Source organism: Poecilia reticulata, chromosome 12 (assembly GCF_904066995.2).
Source record: "Poecilia reticulata chromosome 12, P_reticulata-male-v2, whole genome shotgun sequence".
NCBI classification, from domain to species: domain Eukaryota; kingdom Metazoa; phylum Chordata; class Actinopteri; order Cyprinodontiformes; family Poeciliidae; genus Poecilia; species Poecilia reticulata.
Window position 1 is genome coordinate 27,114,348 of NC_088841.1, and position 27,900 is coordinate 27,142,247.

General features: G+C 47.1%; 2 protein-coding genes across 3 annotated transcripts in view; both read left to right on the forward strand.

Annotated features, from left to right (window-relative positions):
• The window catches only part of zer1 (zyg-11 related, cell cycle regulator), a 13,572-nt gene extending 36 nt beyond the window's left edge, over positions 1–13,536 (forward strand). Inside the window, exons 1-16 of the mRNA XM_081613588.1 lie at positions 1–292; positions 1,726–1,940; positions 2,019–2,169; positions 3,439–3,893; positions 3,971–4,144; positions 4,218–4,332; positions 4,523–4,669; positions 4,750–4,923; positions 5,468–5,683; positions 5,798–5,839; positions 7,324–7,443; positions 7,526–7,641; positions 7,728–7,916; positions 8,114–8,211; positions 8,955–9,057; positions 10,881–13,536. The exon at positions 1–292 is cut by the window's left edge and continues 36 nt beyond it. Of these exons, the coding sequence (XP_081469714.1) occupies positions 1,774–1,940; positions 2,019–2,169; positions 3,439–3,893; positions 3,971–4,144; positions 4,218–4,332; positions 4,523–4,669; positions 4,750–4,923; positions 5,468–5,683; positions 5,798–5,839; positions 7,324–7,443; positions 7,526–7,641; positions 7,728–7,916; positions 8,114–8,211; positions 8,955–9,057; positions 10,881–10,968 (2,355 nt within the window). The 5' untranslated portion in view covers positions 1–292; positions 1,726–1,773 and the 3' untranslated portion in view covers positions 10,969–13,536. The remainder of the gene's footprint in view (positions 293–1,725; positions 1,941–2,018; positions 2,170–3,438; positions 3,894–3,970; positions 4,145–4,217; positions 4,333–4,522; positions 4,670–4,749; positions 4,924–5,467; positions 5,684–5,797; positions 5,840–7,323; positions 7,444–7,525; positions 7,642–7,727; positions 7,917–8,113; positions 8,212–8,954; positions 9,058–10,880) is intronic.
• A 3,419-nt stretch (positions 13,537–16,955) lies between these two features.
• tbc1d13 (TBC1 domain family, member 13) lies at positions 16,956–27,477 on the forward strand. Of its 2 annotated transcripts, XM_008424829.3 has the most exons (13): positions 16,956–17,147; positions 20,028–20,101; positions 20,175–20,215; positions 20,358–20,419; positions 20,820–20,919; positions 21,101–21,183; positions 21,254–21,413; positions 21,545–21,755; positions 21,827–21,990; positions 22,504–22,664; positions 22,740–22,797; positions 24,072–24,148; positions 24,243–27,477. In XM_008424829.3, exons 1-12 carry the CDS (start codon positions 17,125–17,127, stop codon positions 24,135–24,137), a joined length of 1,203 nt encoding a protein of 400 aa, XP_008423051.1. In that variant the 5' UTR covers positions 16,956–17,124; the 3' UTR covers positions 24,138–24,148; positions 24,243–27,477. The 2 variants fall into 2 exon arrangements, with proteins under 2 accessions (XP_008423051.1, XP_008423050.1); XM_008424828.3 differs by having other exon boundaries at positions 16,957–17,147; positions 24,072–27,477.
• The last annotated feature ends 423 nt before the right edge of the window (positions 27,478–27,900 follow it).

The window sequence follows — 27,900 nt, forward strand, 5'->3', positions numbered from 1 at the left end:
GCTCTGGGCCCCAAAGAGCCTCGGACCGGCCCTGGAGCGGCCCTGCTCCACGTTTTAACCCCTAAACCTCCAACATGGCCGCCCTGCTGCCAGCCTCCTGTAGCGCAGGTGTGTTAGCAGCGCAGCTAGCTGCTCCGTGATGACAGCTACCGGAAGTGGCAGCGGAGGAAGAGGAGGAGGAAGAGCAGGAGGGGGCGGAGTCTGTTTGTTGACATCGGGACGAAAGCGAAAATCAGATGATTGAGGACTGAAGACAGCTTCACCGAGCCCGTCACCAGGACACGAAGCCCAGGTAGGCTGCGGCTCACCTGCCAGAACCCGGACCGGGCCCGAGCCGCGGCTCTGCCCCGCTGACCCGGTCCGCGAGCCGGTCTGATCCGGCTCAGCTGTCCGGTTCTGTTAGCTCCCTGCTAAGTTTAGCTAGGAAAGTCAGCGCTAGCAGCGAGCTAATGGTACCGTGAACCCGAACCGAGGGCGGAATGAGGCGGACAGCAGCCCGAACCGGTCCGAGCACCAGCTACTGCTGCTGACCCGGTTCGGTTCTGCTGGGTCAGAACCGAACCGGGTTCGAACCGGTTCAGCTAGCGGCAGCGACTAGCCTGCTAACCTGCTGCTAACTGTTTCTCCTTCACTTCATCTCTGTGTTCCGAACTGAGCAAACCGGGTCACCGAACCCCTCGGCTGGTTCCGACCGACCCGGAGGCTCCGGATCAGATTTATTCATGACTAAAAATAGTTTCTGAACAGCTGGTTTCCTGCGGAGGAGCAGCAGAAATGTTTCATTAATGATTAATAATCTGATTAAGATTGGAAATAATCCGTAGATTTTACTCATGTCGCGCTTTAACAGCTGAGTGGCTGCATTTATATCATAAATGTCATATTAATGGTTCATGATTGAACTTTTCCTCTTTCCGAGACTCTCAGACTTCTGTTTGTTTTTAAAGTTAAGTGGAAGGAAAAAATGGAAGCGTCCGCCACAGTCCTACAGAGTGAAGCCTCTTGTTGTTTAGAAAACATCTCGGCTCAGGGTGGATGGAGAACATCTGAAGGGAGTTTTCATGTCCTGGATCCAGGGCTGGACTTTGACTAGGCCATGAATCTGCTCTGATCTACTCCGTCTTCACCCCCTGCCTCAGGTTTTCCTCCAGGATCCATCCATGACCTCTGACCTCTGACTCAGTCGTTCTAGAACCCTGATGATGATGATGATGATGATGTGTTAAAAGATGAAGTGTTTTATTTTTTTGGTAAAAAGTAAAAAAAACAACAATTTAATCCTAATAACTTTATTCTGTTAATGTCAGGATTTTATTCTCATTTCCTGCATTAATCCAACTTTAATCTGGTTTTTAATAATGTGTTTTTCTCTGATTCTTCATTATAAAATCTAGAAGAATTTCAAGTTTTCAGATTTTAATCTGTAGAAATTAAACTTTTCACATCATAATTTTCAGGATTTTTTTCAGATTTTATCTTGATTCAGTTTTTATTGTTGTTTTTTCTTGAATTTGTTATTTTCAAACTTTCTCTTCATCCGTCACTTGACCTCAGAGAAACGACTTCCTGTTAATCTGGGATTAGCTTCAGATCATTTCCTCTCAGTCTGAGGTTCTGCTGAAAGCGTCTTGACCGGATCAGAGCCGCTGCTGCTCCGATGACGGGATGTTTGGTCACTTTAATGGTTTGATCTGGACCGCTGACGTTCTGCCCGTCCTCCTTCAGGTCCTCTGTTCTGACCTGAGCCGGCAGCAGCAGCAGCGCGGGGCGAACATGGCGGCCAAAGCGGGCGACGACCCGGACAGCCTCATGACGCTGGCCACCGTGTTCTGCCTGAGGAACCTGAGGAAGACCATGTGCTACCAGGGCTTCAGGAACAAGCTCTGCATGCGCGCCGACATCTTCCTGCCCAGCGAAATCTGCGACAAACTCGTCAACACGTACGCAGACCGCCGCTCGCCGTCGGGACGCCCTCTGTGGCCGCCGCCGCCGCCGCCCTGACTTCCTGTCTCCCGCAGGTACATGGAGCTGGTCCACACCGACAGCAACTTTGAGCCGGAGGAGAGCTTCTTCCAGCTGTTCTCGGACCCGCGCAGCACCAGGCTGACCCGGGTCCAGCTGAGGGAGGACTTCGTCCGGGACCGGGACCTGGAGGCCATCAGGAAGCAGGTGGAGCCTCCACGTCCTACACACTCTGACCGCTAGTCAGGCTGTATGAGAAACGCAATGAAACGTGTAGATAAACTAATAATTCCTAATTAATTAGAAAATAAACATTACAGAAAATGCTATAATCTTAAATACAAAATGTTTATTCCTATCACAGTCTTGGCTAAGTGTGTGGTTGCGGATGAAAGAAGCTCTGCTGCCAATTTAATTTCACATTTAGTGGCTTTTTTCAGCGTTACGGTGACTTTATGGCGACCTGTGAAACTCCTGACTCGCCACCAGGGGGCGAGGCTGAGAGAGATGCTTTAAACCCAGTGGGAACCAATGGGAAAATTCAGATGCAGTACCGCTGTTCAGACCACAGAGGGCAGCCATGAGTCGATCTGAGGCCAAAGTGCCGCAGAAAGAAACAAATTTTCACAGAAACGTGGAGGAAGAATCTTTCATGACATATTCAGACAGTTTGTCTTCAAAAGTTTATTAGGAGTTTATTTGCTTTTTAAATCTGATCTAGATTCAGGTATCTAAGAAACGATCAGGGAATTTTTCTAATCCAGTATAATCCAGTATAAACCAGTCAGTATAAACCAGTCGGTATAATCCGGTATAATCCAGAGTGATCCAGTATAAACCAGTCTATTCCAGTATAATCCAGTATAAACCAGTACAATCCAGTACAAACCAGTACAAACCAGTATAATCCAGTCTAATCAAGAATAATCCTGTCTAATCCAGTCTAAACCAGTATAATCCAGTCTAATCCAGAATAATCCAGTATAAACCAGTCAGTATAATCCAGTATTAATCAGTATAAACCAGTCAGTATAATCCAGTATTAATCAGTATAAACCAGTCAGTATAATACAGTCTAATCCAGTATAAACCAGTCAGTATAATCCAGTCTAATCCAGTGTAATCCAGTATAATCCAGTATAAACCAGTATAATCCTGTCTAATCCAGTATAAACCAGTATAATCCAGTCTAATCCAGAATAATCCAGTATAAACCAGTCAGTATAATCCAGTATAATCCAGTATAAACCAGTATAATCCAGTATAAACCAGTATAATCCAGTCTAATCCAGTATAATCCAGTATAAACCAGTCTAATCCAGTCTAATCCAGTATAATCCAGTATAAACCAGTCTAATCCAGTCTAAACCAGTCAGTCTAATCCAGTCTAATCCAGTCTAATCCAGTATAAACCAGTCTAATCCAGTCTAATCCAGTATAATCCAGTCTAATCCAGTACACCTCTCGTCCCTCCAGGACCTCATCGAGCTCCACCTCACCTACTGCAACAGCCTGTCGTCCCGCAGCCTGAAGACCCTGTCCAGCTTCCGGGAGACGCTGGTGTCCCTCTGCCTGTTCGGCTGCAGTAACATCTTCTACAGGAAGGGCGGCGCCCCGCTGGCCTGCACCGAGGACTCCGAGGACGAGGACGAGGACGTGCCGACGGCCCGGCAGGCCCTGGAGACGGACTTCAGCTTCCAGGGCTTCAACCGGCTGCGGCTGCTGAACCTGGGCCAGCTGCCGGACGACGTGGAGGCGGAGCCTCTGCTGCGGCCGCTGCGCTCCGTCACGGCGCTGGACCTGTCCAACGTCCGCCTGCAGGGGGCGTCCTTCCTCACGCAGTGGAGGGAGCGGCTGGCCTCGCTCGTCCTCTACAACGTGGACCTGTCGGAGGAAGTGGTCGGCACCGTGCTGGAGCTGGTCAACCTCAGGTAGGAGGAGGAGAGCGTGCTGGGGGATCCGGAGGAGGTCTCCCGGCACGGCCCTGACCTCTGACCCGGTTCTGCAGACATCTGGACCTGTCCCGGGAGAGCAGGCGGAACGTGAAGTTCAAGATGACCCGGAAGATCCTGACGGTTCTGGTGCAGCGGCTGCTCCACCTCGTCTCCCTGGACATCTCGGGTCACATCATGCTGGACAACTGCACCATGCCGCACTTCGAGGAGGCCGTGGGCCGGCCCAGGTAGGGTTCTGACCCGGTCCTGACCCGGTCCTGGCCCGGTTCCCCCAGGTTAACGCCCGTCTGTCCCCCGCAGCACCGAGCCGTGTAAGAGCAGCATCTACCCGCTGCAGGAGCTGAAGAGGCCGCTGCAGTTCCTGGGCCTCTACGACACGACGCTCTGCAGCGTCACACACATCCCGGCCTACAAGGTACCAGCAGAACCAGAACCAGAACCGCCCGGGTCGCTGACCCGTCACTTCCTGCTCCCGTGCAGCCAAAACAGACGTTTAGAGCTGCTGTAAAAATATAAAACCTCATTAAACCTGAATAAAACTGGGATAAAGTAGTTCTGGAGCGGTTCTGCTGACCTCTCCTGCGTGTTGCCCTTTGACCCCTCAGGTGACCGGGTCAAAGAACGAGGATCAGGTTCTGAACGCCATCGAGGCCTACACCGAGTTTCGCCCGGAGCTCGCGCACAAAGCCATCAACCAGCTGTTCGACATCGCCCGGATACAGCACTGCAGCCAGCTGCTGCGGGCGCTGCAGGTCAGCACCGGGTCCGGACCGGGTCAGAACCAGAACCCCGCCTACGCAGGCCTTCAGGTGTCTCCTCTCCCTGTGTGCAGCTGGTGATCGCCGCCCTGAAGTGCCATAAGTACGACAAGAGCATCCAGGTGACGGGCAGCGCGGCGCTCTTCTACCTGACCAACACCGAGTACCGCGGCGACCAGAGCGTCCGCCTGCGCCGCGACGTCATCCAGGTGGTTCTGAACGGGATGGAGCAGTACCAGGAGGTCACCGTAAGTCAGGGGCGGGGCCTCAGCCAGGGGGTGGGGCATGAGTCAGGGGCGTTGTCAGAGACAGGGGCAGGTCCAGAGACAGGGGGTGGGGCATGAGTCAGGGGCGGGGCCAGAGACGGGGGCAGAGCCTCAGCCAGGGGGCGGGGTCTCAGCCAGTGGGTGGGGCCAGAGACGAGGTCAGGGCCTCAGTCAGGGTGCGGGGCCTCAGTCAGGGGTGGGACCAGAGACAGGGGGCGGGGCCTCAGCCAGGGGTGGGACCAGAGACAGGGGCTGGGTCAGAGACAGGGGTGGGACCAGAGACAGGGGCTGGGTCAGAGACAGGGGCGTTGTCAGAGTCAGGGGGTGGAGCCTCAGCCAGGGGCGGGGCATGAGCCAGGAGCGTAGCCGGAGACAGGCGGCGGGGCCTCAGCCAGGGGGTGGGGCATGAGTCAGGGGCGGGACCAGAGACGAGGGCAGGGCCTCAGCCAGGGGTGGGATCAGAGACAGGGGGCGCGGCCTCAACCAGGGGGCGTGGCCACAGTGCTGAGCCGTCTGTCTGCTGCAGGTGCAGAGGAACTGCTGCCTGACGCTCTGTAACTTCAGCATCCCGGAGGAGCTGGAGTTCCAGTACAGTCGGGTCAACCAGCTGCTGCTGAAGATCCTGGAACCGGCCCGGCAGGACGAGTCCATCCAGAGGATCGCCGTGCATCTCTGCAACGCCCTGGTCTGCCAGGTGGACAACCACCACAAGGAGGCCGTGGGCAAGATGGGCTTCGTCAAGGTAACACTCCACCTGGAGGGTCACCGGGGTCACCGGGAGGGTCACCGGGGTCACCGGGAGGGTCCCCTGGGTTACATGCAGCTGGTTTGGTGCTAACTGAGCGTTTCCCCTCAGACCATGCTGAACCTGATCCAGAAGAAGCTGCAGGACCGAACGGTGAGTCTCTGCCCGTCCTGTTCCAGGTGTGTGTGTGACGGTGTGTGTGTGTGACGGTGTGTGTGTGTGACGGTGTGTGTGAGACGTTGTGTGTGAGACGGTGTGTGTGTGTGTGTGTGTGTGTGTGTGTGTGTGTGTGACGTTGTGTGTGTGTGTGTGACGGTGTGTGTGTGACGTTGTGTGTGTGACGATGTGTGTGACGGTGTGTGTGAGACGTTGTGTGTGTGTGTGTGTGCGTTTGTTAGTAATAACTTGTGGGGACGATTTTCCTGACACATACTACGTTGTGGGGACCACTTGCTCCATGTGGGTGTGAATTGAGTTTGGTTAGGGTTAGGAATGTGATGGTTAGGAAAAGGGTAAAGGTCAGGTTTAGGCTGTAGAAATGAATGGAAGTCAATGGAAAGTCCCCACAAAGATAGCCACGCAAACATGTGTGTGTGTGAGACATTGTGTGTGTGACGGTGTGTGTGTAACGTGTGTGTGTGACGGTGTGTGTGTAACGTGTGTGTGTGACGTTGTGTGTGTAACATTGTGTGTGTGACGGTATGTGTGATATTGTGTGTGTGACGGTGTGTGTGTAACGTGTGTGTGTGATATTGTGTGTGTGTGTGTGTGTGTTTGTGTGTGTGTTTGTAACATTGTGTGTGTGACGTTGTGTGTGTAACATTGTGTGTGTGACGTTGTGTGTGTAACATTGTGTGTGTGACGTTGTGTGTGTAACATTGTGTGTGTGACGGTATGTGTGATATTGTGTGTGTGACGGTGTGTGTGTAACATTGTGTGACGTTGTGTGTGTGTGACATTGTGTGACGTTGTGTGTGTGTGACATTGTGTGTGTGTGACTTGTATGTGACGGTGTGTGTGTGTAACATTGTGTGACGTTGTGTGTGTGTGACATTGTGTGTGTGTGACTTGTATGTGACGGTGTGTGTGTGTGACATTGTGTGTGTGTGTATGTGTGATATTGTGTGTGTGACGGTGTGTGTGTAACATTGTGTGACGTTGTGTGTGTGTGTGTATGTGTGACATTGTGTGTGTGTGCAGTGTGTGTGTAACATTGTGTGACGTTGTGTGTGTGTATGTGTGTATGTGACGGTGTGTGTGTGTGTGTGTGACATTGTGTGACATTGTGTGTGTGTATGTGTGACATTGTGTGACGTTGTGTGTGTGTGTGTGTGTGTGTGTATGTGACGGTGTGTGTGTGTGTGTGTGACATTGTGTAACATTGTGTGTGTGTGTGTGACATTGTGTGTGTGACGTGTATGTGACGTGTGTGTGTGACATTGTGTGTGTAACATTGTGTGACATTGTGTGTGTGTGTGTGTGTGCAGTGTGACCAGGTGATGGAGTTCTCCTGGAGCATGTGACGTTGTGTGTGTGTAACATTGTGTGTGTGTGTGTGTAACATTGTGTGTGTGTGTGTGTGTGTGTGTGTAACATTGTGTGTGTGTGTGTAACATTGTGTGTGTGTGTGTGTGCAGTGCGACCAGGTGATGGAGTTCTCCTGGAGCGCGCTCTGGAACATCACCGATGAGACGCCTGATAACTGCCAGATGTTCCTGAACTGCCGCGGCATGAGCCTCTTCCTGGAGTGTCTGGAGGTGAGAGGCGCCGCCTGCAGGACGCGGGGTGAAGTGCAGCCGCTCTGAGCAGCCCCGTGTCTCACCTGGTTCTGATCCGCAGGAGTTTCCAGACAAGCAGGAGCTCCACCGCAACATGCTGGGGCTTCTGGGTAACGTGGCGGAGGTGAAGTCTCTACGGCCGCAGCTGCTCACGCCTCAGTTCATCACCGTGTTCAGGTGAGAGTCCTCCGGGCCAGCAGGGGGGCGCCGCGAGGCGGCGTGGGGGCGTCCTAACGTTGTACCGTCCCCCGCCCCCGCTGCAGCAACCTGCTGGAGAGCAAGGCGGACGGCATCGAGGTCTCCTACAACGCCTGCGGCGTTCTGTCTCACATCATGTTCGACGGGCCCCAGGTGTGGAGCATGGAGGAGCCGCGGCGCGACGCCGTCATGGACAGGATGTGGGACGCCATCCAGAGCTGGGACGTCAGCTCCCGCCGCAACATCAACTACAGGTAGGTCAGGGTCAAAGGTCAGTCAGATAGCAGTGGAGGAGCTGCTGTCTGCCTGTCTCAGTTAGAACCAGGCCGTTTCCGTTCAGATCCATTTATTCTTTTCTGCGCTGAGGATCAAACCTGCAGGCGGCGTAGATATGCAGATCTAGATCTGTTATTAGAAGCTGCTTGTGGTGACGGTGCGGTCCGACCCGCAGGTCGTTCGAGCCGATCCTGCGGCTGCTTCCTCAGAGCATCGCCCCCGTCAGCCAGCACTGGGCCACCTGGGCGCTCTACAACCTGGTGTCGGTTTACCGTGAGTATCTGCTGGGTCAGCTGACAAACACCATGATGGAGCTGATGCTAATGCTAATGCTAATGCTAATGCTGCTGCTAATGCTAATGCTGCTGATGCTAATGCTGCTGATGCTAATGCTGCTGCTACTGATGTTAATGCTGCTGATGCTGCTGATGCTAATGCTGCTGCTACTGATGTTAATGCTGCTGATGCTGCTGCTGCTGCTAATGCTGATGCTGCTGATGCTAATGCTGCTGATGCTGCTGATGCTAATGCTGCTGCTACTGATGTTAATGCTGCTGATGCTGATGCTAATGCTGCTGATGCTAATGCTGCTGATGCTGATGCTAATGCTGCTGATGCTAATGCTGCTGCTGATGCTAATGCTGCTGATGCTAATGCTGCTGCTGGAGCTGCTGCTGATGCTAATGCTGCTGCTGGAGCTGCTGCTGATGCTAATGCTGCTGATGCTAATGCTGCTGCTGGAGCTGCTGCTGATGCTAATGCTGCTGCTGATGCTAATGCTGCTGCTGCTGCTGATGCTAATGCTGCTGATGCTAATGCTGCTGCTGATGCTAATGCTGCTGCTGCTGATGCTAATGCTGCTGCTGGAGCTGCTGCTGATGCTAATGCTGCTGCTACAGATGCTGCAGCTCATAAAACATGAGCTTTACATGAAACGATCCGATCTTTTTAGCTTCAGATGCTAGCTGTGTGCCTGACTCGTTCCATGGTTTGTTCTTGTCTGTTTCCGTCTGCAGCCAGTAAATACTGTCCGCTGCTGATTAAGGAAGGCGGCGTTGGTCTTTTGGAGAAAGTCCTTGAGCTGGACAGTTCCCAGCCGGAGACCAAGGAGATGGCGAGGTAAGACTTTTATTCAACGTTCAGCTTCGCTCTCTGTCTGGAGCAACAACAGAGTCGTCTGCATACAGACGACTCAGAAGGCGTTGCTCCTAAATCCTCACTTCCTGTTGCCTTAAAGTGACAGGAACAAAGTTACATCTACAACCAGGGATTAAGTAAGAAACACTGGGTTGATAACATGGCCGTTAAAAGCTTCAATAAAACAATTTAATGCTGCAGAGTGGATCTTTATCTTCAGTCAGCCTAGCTGCTCTGTCAGCTGCAGGAACTTTCATGCCCTTTGACCTTTGTCACGTCTCATCTCAGCCACACGCTGGATTTATTGGGACTTTGTGGGACAGACCAGCAGGAAGACAAACAGTCAGAAGCTTCCTGCTGGTTCTGTTTCTGTTTGGACCAACAGGAAGCAGCTGGGGGTGCGGAGCCGTCAGGAGGTCCTGATCCACCAATCAGAAGCCGGCTTTGATAAACGGAGCCATGTGATTCTAAAGAGGCAAAAATAATAACAGAGTTCTGGGATTTCTATCCCAAATGTTCTGGGAAGTCAGAGAAATGAGTTTAAGCCAAACCTGCAGCTGCTGCATAGTCAAAGTTTCTGACATGAATGTATCTAATGTAGATATAACTTATCACTTTCATCGTTATCCATATTTCTATCTATGTTTTTATGCACATTTTGAAATATCACAACAGAAAAAATCAAAATAAAGAGGTGTTTGCGCCCCCTGTTGGTGGGTTTAGTTAATGAGCTGCAGCTGAGATGGAAACAGTTTACTGAACATTTCCTGTTTATTCCAAACCATCTGAGTCTGTGTAGCCTGGTTGGGTCGGTCCAGTCCGGTCGGTCTGGTCCGGTTGGGTCAGTCCGGTCTGGTCTGGTCAGGTCGGTCTGGTCTGGTTGAGTCAGGTCGGTCTGGTCCGGTTGGGTCAGTCCGGTCTGGTCTGGTCAGGTCGGTCTGGTCCGGTTGGGTCAGGTCGGTCTGGTCCGGTTGGGTCGGTCTGGTCTGGTTGAGTCAGGTCGGTCCGGTCTGGTCCGGTTGGGTCGGTCTGGTCCGGTTGAGTCAGGTCGGTCTGGTCCGGTTGGGTCGGTCTGGTCCGGTTGCGTCGGTCTGGTCCGGTCCGGTCTGGTCAGGTCGGTCTGGTCCGGTCTGGTCAGGTCGGTCTGGTCCGGTTGGGTCGGTCCGGTCCGGGCGGTCTGGTCGGGTCGGTCTGGTCCGGTCTGGTCAGGTCGGTCTGGTCCGGTTGGGTCGGTCTGGTCTGGTTGAGTCAGGTCGGTCCGGTCTGGTCCGGTCTGGTCCGGTTGGGTCGGTCTGGTCCGGTTGAGTCAGGTCGGTCTGGTCCGGTTGGGTCGGTCTGGTCCGGTCCGGTCTGGTCGGTCTGGTCCGGTTGGGTCGGTCTGGTCGGGTCGGTCTGGTCCGGTCTGGTCAGGTCGGTCTGGTCCGGTTGGGTCGGTCCGGTCCGGGCGGTCTGGTCTGGTCGGGTCGGTCTGGTCCGGTTGGGTCGGTCCGGTCTGGTTGAGTCAGGTCTGTCCGGTCCAGTCGGGTCCGGTCTGGTCAGGTCAGGTCCGGTCTGGTCCGGTTGGGTCCAGTCTGGTCCGGTCAGGTCCGGTCTGGTCGGTCCAGTCCTGTCGGGTCGGGTAAGGTCCGGTCCGGTCCTGTCGGGTCGGGTCCGGTCTGGGCTGGTCCGGTCCGGTCCGGGCTGATCCAGTCCAGTCCGGTCCGGTCCGGTTTGACCGCTCCGAACCAGCAGACAGAACCTCGACTGAAACATGTTTTCTGAAGTTTGCTGGTTTCCCTCATTCTGGCGCCCCCTGCTGTTTCCAGGAAGGTGATGGAGCAGTGTGAGAACTTCAAGGAGGATCCGATGGAGACCAACAACGGCCAGGAGGCCAACTACGGCCAGAGAGGCTGATTCAGAACCAGAACCAGAACTCCCAGTCTGCAGCGGGTCCAGAACCGGCTGGTTTCTGCTTCTTTTACCGTTTCCTCTTGTTTCCTAGAGCAGAGCGAGTTCTGAACCCGAACATTGGAGCCGCCATGTTGGGTCGGGAGGGCTGTGTGTGTGTGTGTGTGTGTGTGTGTGTGTGTGTGTGTGTGTGTGGAGGAGTAGCACAGATCTCCAGTTCTCAGATGGGACTGGTGTTTCCTCCTGTGTTGGCGCCTGCGGCCCGGTCCGGTCCGGTCCGGCGCTGGACTCGTTGTTAAATATGTAAATATTCAGTGTGGGTTTCTTCTTTTACTGTGTGGATGTTTTATAAACGGCTGTAAACACTCATGATTCACAATATTTAAACGGAAACGACCTGCTGTCATCCACACCAGCAGCCCTGGACAGAACCGGAACCAGTTAGCACAACCAGAACCGGAACCAGGTAAACAAATGGAACTAGTTAGAGGACTGTGAACCAGTTAACTCTCCAGTTCAGCGACCTTGGACCAGTTGAACGACCTTGGACCAGTTGAACGACCTTGGACCAGTTGAGCGACCTTGGACCAGTTGAGCGACCTTGGACCAGTGACTCGGAGCGACCTTGGACCAGCTGAACGACCTTGGACCAGCTGAACGACCTTGGACCAGCTGGACGACCTTGGACCAGTTGGACGACCTTGGACCAGTGACTCGGAGCGACCTTGGACCAGCTGAACGACCTTGGACCAGCTGAACGACCTTGGACCAGCTGAACGACCTTGGACCAGTGACTCGGAGCGACCTTGGACCAGCTGAACGACCTTGGACCAGCTGAACGACCTTGGACCAGTGACTCGGAGCGACCTTGGACCAGCTGAACGACCTTGGACCAGTTGAGCGACCTTGGACCAGCTGAGCGACCTTGGACCAGCTGAACGACCTTGGGCCAGTTGAGCGACCTTGGACCAGCTGAACGACCTCGGACCAGTTGAACGACCTTGGACCAGCAGAACGACCTTGGACCAGCTGAACGACCTTGATCCAGCTGAACGACCTTGGACCAGCTGAACGACCTTGGACCAGCTGAATGACCTTGGACCAGCTGAACGACCTTGGACCAGTGACTCGGAGCGACCTTGGACCAGCTGAACGACCTTGGACCAGCTGAACGACCTTGGACCAGCTGAACGACCTTGGACCAGCTGAACGACCTTGGACCAGCTGAACGACCTTGGACCAGCTGAACGACCTTGGACCAGTTGAACGACCTTGGACCAGCTGAACGACCTTGATCCAGCTGAACGACCTTGGACCAGCTGAACGACCTTGGACCAGCTGAACGACCTTGGACCAGTTGAACGACCTTGGACCAGCTGAACGACCTTGATCCAGCTGAACGACCTTGGACCAGCTGAACGACCTTGATCCAGCTGAACGACCTTGGACCAGCTGAACGACCTTGGACCAGTTGAACGACCTTGGACCAGTGACTCGGAGCGACCCGGCGGAAGGTGAATCCCGTCTCCGGGTCGTATCGGGTTTCCTTTCTCTTCCTTCCTGTTCGTCTCTGACGGACGAAGAAGAAACTGCTGAGTCGTCCTTAAAACGCCAAGTCACTGGTTGCCATGGTGATTCTGAGGAGACAAACGGTTGCTGAGCCTAAAACTAAAAAAACGTTCAGCCTGCGAGGACCAGGCTGACCCATCGGGCCCGGTTTGTCCAGGACCAATGGGAGTGGGCGTGGCTCTCTGGGCTCTGATTGGTCGGAAACCAGGAAGTCCTGGATGGAAGGAGACGGAAAGATCTGCGATTGGATGGAGGAACTGGATGTTCAAGCGGGTCAGAACCGTCGTCACTCTGAACTGGAAAACGGGTCAGACAGACTCCCCGTGGCCCGGTTCTGATGGTTCTGCTGGAGTGGACGGCTGAGGGACTGAGGTCCAAACAGAACCGGGTTTCTCATTAAAATCATGTTCATACCTGTAGTTTGGTGAATTTCTGGATTTTTCAGCAGGGAAACCCGTTTGGCCTGCGAGTTCTGGTTCTGATCCAAATGGGTCAAGCCTTCGCTCTTAGAAAGACAGCTGGCATGTCTGAATAATCCAGAATATCTGGGATTATTCCAGAGATCTGGGGACAGATTAATATGAAATAATAATGTTTATGAAGTCGGAACCGGTGGTCCGGTCCACAGACGCTCCTCCATCTTGGTTCGGTTCCCAGAACTTCAAATAATCCCGTTAATCCCAGAACCTTCAGCAGGACTTCTCTCCGTTTTCTGATTCTCTTCCTGGTTCCGATGGGCCGTTTTTCTCCCAATAGTTTTGGTTCCTGGTGGTTATTGGTTCCGTTATTGATCCGATCAGCTGTTCCGGCTGCAGCGTCTGGACCCAGAAGAAGAAGAAGAAGAACAGGAAACTGGCTATTTATGGGTTCTGGTTTCATCCCGTCGTCGTTGATTCAGCTCGACCCAAATGGAAAAACGAGCGGTTCCGTTTCTGTTGATCTCGGTAGCCTCATGACTTTAATGTAAAAATATGAATAAGCAATAAACATGGAGTGGTTGAACGAGCCGCCGCTGCTTTTGGTTTGTGTTCAGCTGAGAGTCGATAATAAGTTAAATGTTTATCCTGGTTCTGACCTTTGACCTTCATCTTCACATATAATGACTATTACCAAAACTCAAAATGCTCGTTTTTCAGGAAATGGTTTGAATTAATTACATTTTTTTAACCTATTAATAATGTCTAATGTTCAGGATTTCTGTATTTGCAACAAAGTGCGGTTGAACTTTTAATATCTGGATGTTTAGCAGCTAAATTAAAAACTTTCCTGTCGCCCCTGATTCGTTTCTGATGACTTTGCTTCGCCTTCATCATGTCCATCTAACCGCCACTAGATGGCGGCAAAGCCGTCCGTGTTTTTAATTCCGCTAGTTTTCCGCTCAGTCTGAATCCGCAACTTAAACCGTCACCGGGAATCCAATTAACCCTCCTGCTATGTTCGTTAATGAGGTAAAGCAATAATGTTCGTGGGTCAATTTGAGTTTTATCATGTAATATAGTGTCAGGAACCAAAACATTTCTTTAACTGGTTATTAACTCCAATACTAAACATCTCAATCAAAATTTGTGCAATTATGTTTTTTTTAATTTCTCAGAAATTAAGGATTAATGACGACAACTTACTCAATTACTCATTTGGACATAAAAAATGGTGAAACACAGCGCTGTTAGCTTCCTAGCTGTTAGCTTAGCTCTCGTTAAAGTGAACGGGGCTAATTAGCTCGGGTGGCTAACGTGCTAACTGGGTGAAAGGTCAGCGTAACTGGGTCAGCTCCAGAACTTTATGGTTTATCTAACTGATCCAAACGCTTTTATTGTTAAATAACATTTACCGTAATAATTAGAGCTTTTTGGGGCTTTTTTTCTGAGGTACAGCAATAATGTTCGTGGGTCAATTTGACCCGGGGAGAGTTTTATCATGTAATATAGTGTCAGGAACCAAAACATTTCTTTAACTGATTATTAACTCTAATACTAAACATCTCAATCAAAATTTGTGCAATTATGTTTTTTTTTAATTTCTCAGAAATTAAGGATTAATGACGACAACTTACTCAATTACTCATTTGGACATAAAAAATGGGATTTACATTTTTTATGTCCACTGAAAAAAAACCTAGACACAAAAAAACAATAATTTCCTTGAAAGTGATTTTTGGTAAATTTTTTTATATTACATTTAATTTTTTTTTTTTCAAAGGGTGACACTCTTTATAATTGAACTTGAGACACACAAACTGTTCCGGGTCAAATTGACCTGCCAATTAAAATCAAGATAAATGAGTCATGCAGAGAGTATTTATGTTTTCCTCCACTTCTACTGAGTGTCACTCAGTGTGGGTGGAGTTTACCCACTCAGTGTGGGTGGAGTTTGTCCACTCAGTGTGGGTGGAGTTTGTCCACTCAGTGTGGGTGGAGTTTGTCCACTCAGTGTGGGTGGAGTTTGTCCACTCAGTGTGGGTGGAGTTTGTCCACTCAGTGTGGGTGGAGTTTGTCCACTCAGTGTGGGTGGAGTTTTCCCACGGGAACAGAAAAGGTTCCCGTCAAAAGTTGTATGAACACCTGCTTTCTCGCAGTTCATCGTGAAGCAAAGAGAGCAGGGAGAAAGTGTGTGTGTGGTGTGTTGTGTGTGTGTGGTGAAATAAAGGCTCATAGCTGTAAGGAAACAAACAGAATTGGACATTTTTAATCTTTTTTTGCACTTTAACTTGACTTCCGGGTCAAATTGACCCGAACAGAATCGATGTAACAAGTAGACGCAGGGGGGGCTGCAAATGTGTAAAATGAATAAATGTTCAATTTATATGTAGAGTTCACCTATTAAGACAAATAGAAAAAGTTTCATGCAATAAAAATACTTGAAACTATTTTAAAAATGTTTTTAAACTTTGAAACGGGTCAAATTGAGACACATTTATTAATCATCTTAAACCTCACACAAAATGGCGGCCACCTGTAGGAACGCAGCGGCCGTTATTAAAACAAACGCGCCTAAATAGCTAATATAGCTCATTGAATCACACAATTACTATTATTTATGGAAGTTGTGTATGGCTATGACGTCACGGTGTCAATCAATCAATCAATCAATCTTTATTCCAGACCAAAAAGGTCCATAAAAAAAGGAAATAAGAGAAAAAAAATAAAATAAAAAAAAAATAAAAAAACATGACTGAGTCACAAATAAATGATGACACCAATGTTTCCACAATCTTGAGAAAAATCTCACTGTACTAAAAACAGGATTTACTAAAATTGCAATTATATTATTGGATGACACAGAAAATCTACACATACATGAGATTCCTGAGCTCAGCTGCGCATGTGGGAACATCATCATGTACAAACATATGGCCAGCACTGCTCCATCTAGGCACTCTGAGTAGGAGCCTCATGCCGTCATTGTAGGCCACATAAAGTTTCTGCAGGCTACTTTTGTCGTATCTTTGCCACAGATGGGCCGTGTAAAATGAGGTGCAAAAAGCTTTAAAAAGAGCCATCTTCACAGAACATATACCAAACTTTCTGACCAAAGTATTAGCTTGTGCATACATCATACAATACTGCCTACGAATGTCACGATCATCAGACAGGTCATCAGTTATGTAATGTCCCAAATATTTAATTTCATTGCATCTGTTGAGGACAATGCCAGATAAAGAGAAGTCAGGGGTTATCAGATGCTTATCTGCCCGACTTCTAACAATCATAACGTTGCTTTTCTTAGCATTATATTTGATGTCAAAGTCACAACCATATTGGGAACAGACCCTTAGTAGTTGTTGAAGGCCAGCACTATATGGACTTAAGATTACCAAATCATCTGCATACATTATGTGATTGATTATGTGGTCACCAACTATACAACCTGTTTTACAACAATTCAGGCGCGTTGATAGTTCATCCATGTAGATGTTAAAAAGGTAAGGGGACAGTAAGCTTCCCTGCCTTACTCCGTTACCAACTTTAAACGAATCAGACGTTGTGTTGGCCCATTTGACAAACATTGATTGATGACCATACCAGTAGACCAGAATTCTAATTAGATATTTGGGTCCATCTCTGCTTTCTAACTTGCCGAACAGTTTTTGGTGATTCACACGATCAAATGCTTTAGAGGCATCAATAAAACACATAAATACTGTAGTGTTGTGCAAAAATACACATGTCTGTGCCATGTTTGGGTTTAAAACCGAATTGATTATCGGAGGTCAAGAGAAACTCTTCCAGCCTATTTAAAAGGACTCTTTCTAAAACTTTCGACAAAAACTACTAGCTAAAGCTATGGGTCGGTAATTCTCCAAAGAGCTAATCTTACCTGCTTTATCTTTAATAATTGGTACCAGAATGACAGATAACATTGAATTACGGTGTGAATGCGGCGTCAAAAAAACAACAAAAAGAAAAACAAACAAACAAAAAAAAAAAACTGAATGCGGCGTCACGTGGTTGTTTGTCCCTCGCCGCTCTCCGTAGCTCTGCTTGCTGGCTGAGAAGGCGGAAGTTCCCCGCACACTAACTTCCCCCAAGTCCCAGTGATTCATTCCCGTTTGTGGGAGAAAGGCCGAAAGGGAAGCAGCGTCACCTGCCAGACATGTCTACTGCCTACAAGAACAGGTGAGTTCTCCTCCTCAGGTGAGACTCGGAGCCAGCAGGGAGAGAAATCAGTTAGCTGGAGCTAACAGCCGCCGCTAACCAAACAAAGGCTAACTTCACGTTCAACACGCGGTTCATTTGACCTGATCCGGTATTAGTACAGCAGACTTTTAGATTGTCTCGTTTTAAGCAATTTAATGTTTATAAAACGCTTTTCACAGTTTGAGTCGGTTAGCTTTGTTTGTTTAGCCACGTTAGCTCCCTGTTAGCAGGTCAGCTGACTGCTTCGGCGGCTGACGTCATCAGAAAGGACCAAGCAGCTGCTGAAAAACACAAACAGTCCCGGGAGATGTCTCTCTCTGTCAGGACGTCCATTGTTGGTCAAAGCTGACGGCTCGTCTGGACTCGTTTATCCAATCAGTACCAATATTAACAAAGTAAACTTTAACTTTACATGGAAGAATAAAAATATTCCAATGAATAAAGTTGAAAAAGGTGGAACATCTTTAAACAATTCATTCAAAATTAAGTCTTTAAAAAGCTTTCTAAAAAAAAAAAACCAAACTATTCCCATTTACAACTTTGATAAAATACCCCTAGAATTATCTCTGTTTCATGAATAAATGCTGTTAAGCTGGTCACTTTTGTACAAACACAGTTTTTCTCCTCGTAAATATTATATCTGGAATAATGAAGACATCCAGCCATCCATCCATTTTCTAACACCTGGTCCCTCAGTGGGGTCAGGAGGTGCTGGTGCCTCTCCAGCTAACGTTTCAGACGAGAGGCGGGGTCACCTGGACAGGTCACCTGGACGGGTCACCAGTCTGTCTCAGGGCAACACAGAGACACACACTCACACCTAGGGGCAATTTAGACAAACCAATTAACCTGACAGTCATGTTTCTGGACTGTGGGAGGAAACCGGAGTACCTGGAGAAAACCCACCATGCACAGGGAGAACATGGAGACTCCATGCAGAAAGACCGGGAATCGAACCCAGAACCTTCTTGCTGCAAGGCAACAGCTCTACCACTTCACCACTGTGCAGCCCATATATAATATATAATGAAGACATTAAATATAAGACAATATTTTATAGAAAATGGTTTGACAGAGGAATATTATTAAACCCAAATGGTCTTTTATTGTCTTGTTCTGACTTTATGTTACTTTTTCAATTTCCTGTTGCTCCTAAATAATATGCTGTGGTGTTTGAAAGGATCCTTAGCGCGTCATTAAAGCTTTGATCATCTTTACCTCCAGATCAAATTCACTCAGTGCCAAGTTTTGATCCAAACTCCATTTATATTGATTATAATTGTCCTTTTTATAAGCAAGAAAACAACCAACAAAATGTTAAATATTCTATTCAGAGATGTTGTTTTTTCACCAGCTTGTATATTTTATTGGTCCAACATTTTTGAAAATATAAATTGGAAGTGGACTTGGTAACTCCTAAAAAACAACTTAATAAATAATAAAGTGAGAGAAATTTCTTATAAAATTATTCCTAATGTTAAAACATTTTGGATAAAAAGATATAAATGGGATCTGGACCCTACGTGTACTTTCTGTAAAATTAATGAAGAAAAGCTTGTTCATCTTTTTTGGGATTGTAATTACGCCAAAACAATTGGCGTAATTATTCTGGACATATTCTGTCCAGAATATGGACATATTCTGGACAGAATATGTCCATATTCCATATAATATCTCCATGTCCATATATGGACATATTCTGGACAGAATATGTCCATATTCTGGACAAATATGTCCAGAATATGGACATATTTGTCCATATATGGACATTTTATGTCCATATATGTCCATATTCTGGAGATATTATATGGACATATCTCCAGAATCCTCGAATCCTTAAAACTGAGCTCGAATGCTAAAGCCATGACTGCCCTTAAAGAACCACATATATGGACATATTCTGTCCATATTCTGGACATATTTGTCCAGAATATGGACAAATATGTCCATATTCTGTACATATTTGTCCAGAATATGTCCATATATGGACAAATATGTCCAGAATATGGACATATTTGTCCATATATGGACATATTCTGTCCATATTCTGGACAAATATGTCCAGAATATGGACATATTCCGGACATATTTGTCCATATTCTGGACAAATATGTCAATTTTCTTTCACCAAAAAAAAAATCTCAATATTTAACAAATAAGGATGTTTTGTTTGGAATGGAGAAATGTAAACTTGCCAAAAAGCAATTTTTATATGTTAACTTTCTTATCATCTATGGTAAATATCATATTCACACCTCCAAGTATTTACAGCAAAAGCCTAATTTCCAGGTCTTATTATCTTCTATTAATATCTCTATCGAATCCTTAAAACTGAGCTCGAATGCTAAAGCCATATCTGCCCTTAAAGAACCTCGAGCAACCATCTGATTTTGACTTTGAAAATTAATTGTTTTATGCTCTGTAAAGCCCTTGGATGTGTTTGTAACTACTAGTGTTCCATACTGTTCCTGTATGTTGCTTGTTTTGCATTAAAAAATTAAAAACAAACATAAACAGCTGCATAAAAAAATGGATACTCTATCTGCTGGGTGAGCATTAAATCTTTTTTTTTTTATCTCCTTCCTGGTGGTTTTCATTTCATCTTTTAACTTCATCCAGGATGAAGAATTACAACATTTTAAACTTTTTTCTTACATCAGAAACTTTCCTTTAGTTTGTTCAGGAATAATTTCAGGTTATTTTAAAACAGATTTCTGAGGAGTCATGCTTAATAGATTACCGATTGTCAGAATGACCATCCGTCCATCCTGAACTCTGACCTCAGATTGTGCGGTCGCCGTGGTAACCGAGTGTCTCTGTTCCTCGTCCGGTGCAATAACTTCCTCCCCGTTTCTTCAGGATCCAAGAGTTCAAATCGGCGCTGGGGGAGGAAAGCATCAACCTGACGACGCTGAGGGAGCTGAGCTTCAGCGGTAACCTTTGACCTCCAGCCAGTGGGCGCTCTGCTGTGGTTGGTTCAATCTGACTCTGGTTGTTTCCCCTCAGGAATCCCTCATGAGGAAGGACTGCGTTCGCTGTGCTGGAAGGTGAGCTTCACTCACAGGAAGGTCCAGAACCGGGTTAGACACCGGTCCAGAACTTCCTGTGTCTCTTGTATTTATTGTAACAAGTTCTGTTTCCTGATGGAAAGTACCGGCCGTGTTCTGACCCGGTCCGTTGATCCTCCAGATTCTGCTGAACTACCTGCCTCTGGATCAGACGTTATGGGATTCCTTCCTGAAGAAGCAGAGGTAGGAGAACCGAACCGGGCCGGACTGGACGGACTTCAGGCTGTCATGCCTCTAACGGCCAGCAGGGGGCGGAGTTTAACTCCAGCGCTGCTCCCCGGTCAGAAGAAGAAGCTTCATGGAGTTTCAGATTCAGCTGATCCAGAATCTGTAGAAAATCTCCTGTTAATCAGTTTTTTGTTCTAATGATTGATTGATTATCAGCCAAATAATTGATCAGTAATAATCATTAGCTGCTTGTTTTATCAGCAGCCGTTCTGGTTCTGTGTCCTGTTTCATAACGGACCTGGAGGTCTGGTTCATCTGCTGAAGCAGAACCTCCTCTTCCTGTCAGTCAGGAGTAAACCTCCGGTCCAATCAGGTCCGGTCCGGTCCGGTCCAATCCTCTGTCCTGTCTCCACAGAGAGGTTTACTCCCAGTTCCTCAGAGAGATGATCATCCAGCCCGGTATCGCCAAGGCCAACCTGGGCCTGTCCAGAGCCGACGTCACGCTGGAGGACCATGTGAGTACTGATCCGGTTCTGGTTCTGACTGGGCTATACAGATGGATGGTACTGCAACACCCAGATTGTATAATCAGTAGAACTGATACCAGCTGGTCCAGTTCTATCGGGTTTTGGTGGAGCGGCCCAGTCGTGTCTGTCGGAACCGGTCCAGTCAGAACCGGGTCTTTTGCTGTTGCAGCCGCTGAACCCGAACCCGGACAGCCGCTGGAACACGTACTTCAAGGACAACGAGATCCTGCTGCAGATCGACAAGGATGTGAGGTAAGAACCCAGGCCCGGTTCTGACCTGGACCGGGACTGGGTCTGATCCGGGTCGGTTCTGGTTCTGCAGGCGGCTGTACCCGGACATGGCGTTCTTCCAGCGGCCCACCGACTATCCGTGCCAGTTGATCCTGGACCCGCAGAACGAGTACGAGACGCTGCGGCGCCGCGTGGAGCAGACCACGCTGAAGGCCCAAACCGTGAACCGGAACCGGAGCGGAGTCACCAACGTGAGTCAGCAGGGGGCGCTGGTCTGACTGGGCAGAATAAAACTGGTTCTTCTCTGTCTAACTCCTTCTCCTGGTTCTGACCCGCCTGTCCTCCTGCACCCGATCTGCGGTTCTGTGGTTCTCCGGTCCAGGTCAGCTCTCCGGGGAAGTCTCTGAACCTGTACCCGTCCAATGAGTACGAGGTTCTGCCCAGCGGCAGCGAGGCGCACTGGGAGGTGGTGGAGCGGATCCTCTTCATCTACGCCAAGCTGAACCCGGGCATCGCCTACGTCCAGGGCATGAACGAGATCGTCGGCCCGATCTACTACACCTTCGCCACAGACCCCAGCAGCTCCTGGAAAGGTTCTAGCTTCTGGTTCTCTGATTCTAGTTTCCTGGTTCTGGTTCTGACGGCGCTGTGCTCCGTCCTGCAGAGCACGCCGAGGCCGACACCTTCTTCTGCTTCACCAACCTGATGTCGGAGAACCGCGACAACTTCATCAAGAGTCTGGACGACTCCCAGTGCGGCATCACCTGCAGGATGGAGAGCGTGTACGCCATGCTGCGGGACAAGGACCACGAGCTCTTCCTCAAGCTGGTAACGCACCGCCGAGGAAGAGGAGCAGACCGGAGCAGAGCCTGGAAACACTCCGGAAAAATCTAACTTTTATAAGTTTAGTCTGTTTACATTACCGTATTTTCTGGACTATAAGGTGCACTGCTGATTTTTGAGAAAGTTTAAGGCTTTTAGGCACCTTATAATCCAGAAAATACGGTAATTTATATTTCAATGCAAAGTTTAAATAGAAATTATTTAATCAAAAATCAAAGAATTTCCAATAAATTGAGTCTTTTGCATTAATTTCTGTTAAAATCAGGGTTTCCAGTAGATGGTCAGCCTGGCGGCCTCCAGACTTTATTTGGCCCTGCCAGGCTGAGCATTGATGTTTATAACACAGACAGCAGAGACAACATAGAGTCTGTTCAGTGAAACAGCTAGAAGCTCAATGCTAACATGTTATCATGTGAACTCAGACTGAGGTCAGGGCTGTTTTCTTTGTTCCCTATCTGACCCGTTAACTGACCCGTTACCGGTTCTGGTGTCCCACAGGAGGAGCAGAACATCAAGCCTCAGTACTTCACCTTCCGCTGGCTCACCCTGCTGCTGTCCCAGGAGTTCCTGCTGCCGGACGTCATCCGGATCTGGGACTCCCTGTTCTCCGACCGGGACCGCTTCCACTTCCTGCTGCTGGTCTGCTGCGCCATGCTCATGTGAGGCTCCCAGGTTCTGGTCCCGACCCGTTACTGTAGCTGAACCCTGACCCGTCTCTCTGTCCTCCTGTCCAGACTGATCCGGGACAGCTTACTGTCCGGAGACTTCACCACCAACATGAGGCTGCTGCAGGTAGATCCACTGCTGTCGTCTGTCACTAAAACCAAATTAAAGCTTTAAAGAGCAGAAAAAACAGGAATGAACAGACAGACGTCACATGTGGGGTTCCCCAAGAATCAGTCCTGGGAAACCTCCTATTCAATATCTATATGATCCCAGTAGCTCAGGTTATACAGGAAATGAGATTAGTCACCAGGTGACCTTTGACCCCATCCAATCACCGATCAGATCCTGAGAACTGATAAATGTGTGGATGAGCCAAAACCTTCTGAACTGAAGTTATTCAAGAGAAACAATCTAGACTTATAGATCTAGACTTATAGATCTAGACTTGCAGATATAGAGTTGTAGATCTAGACTTGTAGATCTACAGTCAGAACAGCTTCAGTTCATCCATCTGGAAACCAGAGATCAGGCTGACCTCTGATGTGAACATTCAGAGCCACATAAAGACGGTTTTAAAATCAGCCTTCTATCAGCTGGAAAACATTTCCAAGATTAAAGATCTGCTGTTGTCATGGCAACCTTCCAAACCTCTCAGATCTTCTTGTTCTGGTTCCGGTTCTGGTTCTGCTCTGCAATCAGAACCAAACCTGGAGAAGCAGCACTCTGCTTCTGTGCAATATAAATCTGGAAAACTAAACTGAAAAACAGCCGAAACCCTGAGTTGCTTTAAATCTAAAACCTGGTTAGTTGATTTGATTAATAACTGGAACTTTGACTGGAAATGTTCAACATTTTGATTATTATTCTTGATTATTTTGATAATACTTGATAGCATATAATCAAAATATTTAGTTTAATAATTGATTATTGCATCATAAATGACTTTGAATCACCTCTGTGCTGAAATGTTTTCTCAACAAATTCAGAACCAGGTTGGGTTTTTTCTGATCAGGATAAATTGTTTTAAGAGCTAAAACTATTTACTTTAAAGAAATGTTCCATCTGATAATTAAAAAAAAAACACAAACTACTTTATTTGTTGAATTCAAATCTTAAGGAAGTTCATTCCAGAACCAGTTCAGTTAAAAAATCCATATTCATCCAAAATGTGAATTAAATGTCAAAACCTCCCTGGATGTTCTCCTAAAGGTTTTTGTTATTTTCAGTCAATTTATTGTTTGTGTTGATTTCAAACTTTAAAATCAAACATCATCTCAGTGAAGTTTGGCTTCAGAAACGAAGCAGAAGTCAAATAAAAAGTAGATTTTCTTTGGATCAGATTCTCTTTCTCCTCCTGGTTCATTTACTGGAGCTTCTCTTTTCTAACCCTAACCCTGCAGGACTATCCGATCTCAGACGTCCACCTCATCCTGACCAAGGCCAAAGAGCTGCAGGAGAACTGCTAACCTGGATGGAGGTAGGAGGTCGGACTGAGAGCCGGGTCAAAGGTCAAACCTGCTTCATCATCCGTCTCATGGCAGCAATCCTCGTCTTCCTCACAAACTGATCAGAAAATATAGTTTCATTGACCATCTGGAGGGGAGGAGCCAAAACGATCCGGTTGCCATGACGACGGCTGGAGGAGAGTCCAGCGGATATCGCAGATCATCTGAGGCGTCGCTTCGTTTTTAATGTCAGAAACTTTTGGACTTTTATGGAACAGGAAGTGACGACATCCACTTCCTGTCAGTGTTTAACTTCTCTACAGGAGAACATCCGGTTCTGTTTCTGCTTCTCCAGGACAGATTCAGTAGAATCAGTTCCTCATCTCAACAGAACCTCCAGGATTTCTGGTCAGAGACTTTATGAAGGTCCAGAACCAGCAGCAGGTTCCAGATACTCAGAACCAGGGTTTGGACTTCGCTATGAGACCAGACGGACCGCCAGGCTGCGCGTTTCCCACCTTAGACCCGTGGTTCTGGGTCCAGTTCTAGTCAGATTCTGGGTCTGGTTTTTGGTTCCGGGTACAGACTAATACCTGGTGAAGCACAGTTCTGTCTGGTATGAATCTTCTCCAGAGCCTTACAGTTTTTCTCTTGGTGCTCAGAGAACAGATTTCAGTTCAAACCCAAGTAAACAGAAAACCTCTGGTCAGTATTGTGCAAAAGTTTTAAACCACCCACTTCCTGTGATCCAGACGTTCCTGAAAGCTTTAGGTGGTTTGAATCAACGGTTCTCCAGACTTCCTGAAGGTCTCAGTCCAGATTTTAGACCTACAAGAATCGGTTCTCCAGTGAAGTTTGGTGACTGACAGGTGTAAATATGCTGCAAATGCCAAAAACCTGAACGCAAACCAAAATGGCTGCAGTCACAGGAAACAGCAGGCTATTGCCTTCCACTCGATTCTCAACTCTCTTCACTGGTCAGTCTGGGATTCCTCCCATTGACTTGGATTTCTCCAAAAAAATTTCAGGCCAATCAGCGAACAGAAGAAGTTCTGAACAATGGTGTTGATTTTCTGATCTGCTTTAGAGTCATAGTCTGTTTGTAGTTCCAGTGACGGCAGCAGAGGAAGTGAAGGAAGCTGATCAATTCATGTTGGTCACACTTCCAGATATTGAATTATTAACATCCTCGTTCAGATCGGCTCTTCTCCCTTCACAGTGAAGGACGGTTGTTTACAGCGCAGACCATTTCTGGTAAACTTCATGTCGTTGAGCTGGTGCATTACAGACGTCACAGCCAAACGATAGTGATTGGATAAAATTTAAAATGTCAACAGAGGAAACGGGAAGTGATTGGTTCTAAAGAGTCCAGAACCTTTGGAGGAAGCAAAGCATAGAAACAAAGAGCTGTTTTTTTTTTTACCAGGCTAAGGAAATGAAGCAAAATGAAAAACCCTGCAAATAGTGAAAACAAAAGCAAAACTCGCTTCATAAAACAGAAATCCTCCAGACCACTTGGGGGAGTCGACCAGAAGAAAGTTGGAGAAAGAAAAAGAGGGTGTGTTTCACTTCAGACCTTTTTCAGAGTATATTACATTATTATATAACCACAGCATGTTAACATGATTATGTTACCAACTTTAGACTCCCCCTGCTGGTCAGGAGGACTTTTGTTTGCAGCTTTTGTTGTTTTTACTGTTTCCCTTCTGTTCCCATTTCCTGTGGGAGTAAGATGCGTTTGTTGATTTGCAGGCCTTTTCTGTTGCATTTTATTTTTGTGTTTTTGACTTTGCATCATTTGTTGGTTAGTAGCGCGTTAGCATCATGAGGTCACATCTAGAATCTCCTTCAGTCCAGATCAAGACTTTCTGTTGAAGTAAACTTTGATCTCTGATGTCCGCCACATGTTGAGTCGGTTTTACCTGAACAAATCGTTATGGTGCTAACTACCATTAGCCATGCTAGCTGCTACTGTTAGCCATGCTAGCTGCTAACAAGGAGTTTCTGTGGATTTAAACAGTAAAGAATCATTTTAATCATGTTTGCTCATTGGGTGGAAGCCACACTGCCGTCATGCTTTGAGTTTAGATGATTTTTCTGGATGATTTGAGTCGGAGTTTAAAACATTTCTCTGGAAATGAGTGAAAAAGCATAAAAACTGGAAAACTTGTTGATCCAAACCACTTTGAATGATTTACAGGATTAATCTGGACATTATGAGGAAATGAGGGTTTGGTTTTAGATGGAGCATTAAAAATAAAACCCAAAACTCTGCTGTTGATCATCTCATTAGAAACTGAGTGTTTATAAATGTTTCTTTAAAATCCAGGATATAAATCTGATTTTTCTCCCTCCTAAACAAAAACAAAGCAACAAAACCTTTTTTTTTTTTTTTTTTTGCCAAATAAGCCAAAAGTGATTTTATTTTCCAAACCATGGAGTCAGTGTTTGTTTTTGGTTATAAACCACCACAGTAAAGGTTTTCCTGCTTCTATGACACTAAAAGCATAATCAGATTTCCTGAAGTATCGTCTTTAAGCTCCTTCCATACGATGCATCATAACAGCGTATTAACAGGAAAATTTTTGAGCCCAACTGTACAAAATTCTGGGTATCTGCTGCAAACAGTTTCTCCAAAACACCTGCAGGATCCTGTGGATTTCAGTGCAATCTAAAACTGAGCCACTAGATGGCTCCACTTAGGCAGAACATATAAACTGTATGATCTGAACCTGATCTGGTTGGGTTTCTGACGCTCATGAAGAACGACGGCATCCCGACCGAACCGGATCAGGATGAAACCTGATTAATCATGTTGAGAAAAACTCTTAGTTTATATCCAATGAACATCTGATGTCATTGGAGCCTTTTGGATCAGAACAAATGAAGTTTACACATGGAAACCAGAATCTGTTCTGGTTCTGGTCCAGCTTTGATCCAAACTCCAGTGGCTCAGAATCTGCTGCTGGTTTTTGGGGGAAATTTGAAAGCTTTTGACATTTTTCCCTCCTGATGATCAAACCTTTCAGGAAAAGTTTCGGTAACGTCGTTGAGTTTAAATCGCCATCGGTGACGAAGCTCCACATTCAGACCAAAACGAACTGAAGGCGTTTCTAATGTGCACAAAGCTTTTTACTTTGAGGGATTGTTACTAACGACGTCCTCATCAGTTAATGTGTATTTATTTCTCCTGATGCTTTTCTGTTTGTTGAATAAAACTTGTCTTTTTGTTATTTGCATGATTTTACATTTTGTAAACTCAAATGACATTTTTTGTAATATTCTCCAGTGTTTAATATAATTGTATATAAATTGTTTTTACATGTTTGCATATGTGAATTAAAATAAACAATGACAGAAATATTTGAGTAAATGTTTTCAGGTAAATTAAGTTGTTTCCATTTTAGAGAGGGGGAACAGATTTTATCAGGTGCTTAAGATATTTTGTTCCCCCATCGTAACTTTGGCAAAAAAAGAGCAAATGTTATGAAAATGACAGGATTTCTTATTGATCATAAGGGGAATGAACACAGTAAAAGACTTTGCAGGTAAATTAATTTGTTTCCATTTTAGAGAGGCCAGACACATTTCAGGCAGCTGAAATATCCATTCTCTCCTCTTCTCCAATAACTTTGAGAAATAAAAAGCACCTGTTTCCAAATTCTCAATAATATTATGTGTGATAGCATACTAGACATTTCCTTAATCCAGTAATGTCATATTTTACATTAGAACGGGATTTACCAAAAAGTTTACACTCTGATCTTTTCAGGAAGTCTTTATT

Bases quoted from the DNA above. Each gene is read 5' to 3' on its own strand.
- tbc1d13 (XM_008424829.3), top strand. From the start codon at position 17,125: ATGTCTACTGCCTACAAGAACAG. The intron at 17,148-20,027 runs GTGAGTTCTCCT...CCGTTTCTTCAG, and splicing joins TCTACTGCCTACAAGAACAG to GATCCAAGAGTTCAAATCGG. The intron at 20,216-20,357 runs GTGAGCTTCACT...TTGATCCTCCAG, and splicing joins TGCGTTCGCTGTGCTGGAAG to ATTCTGCTGAACTACCTGCC.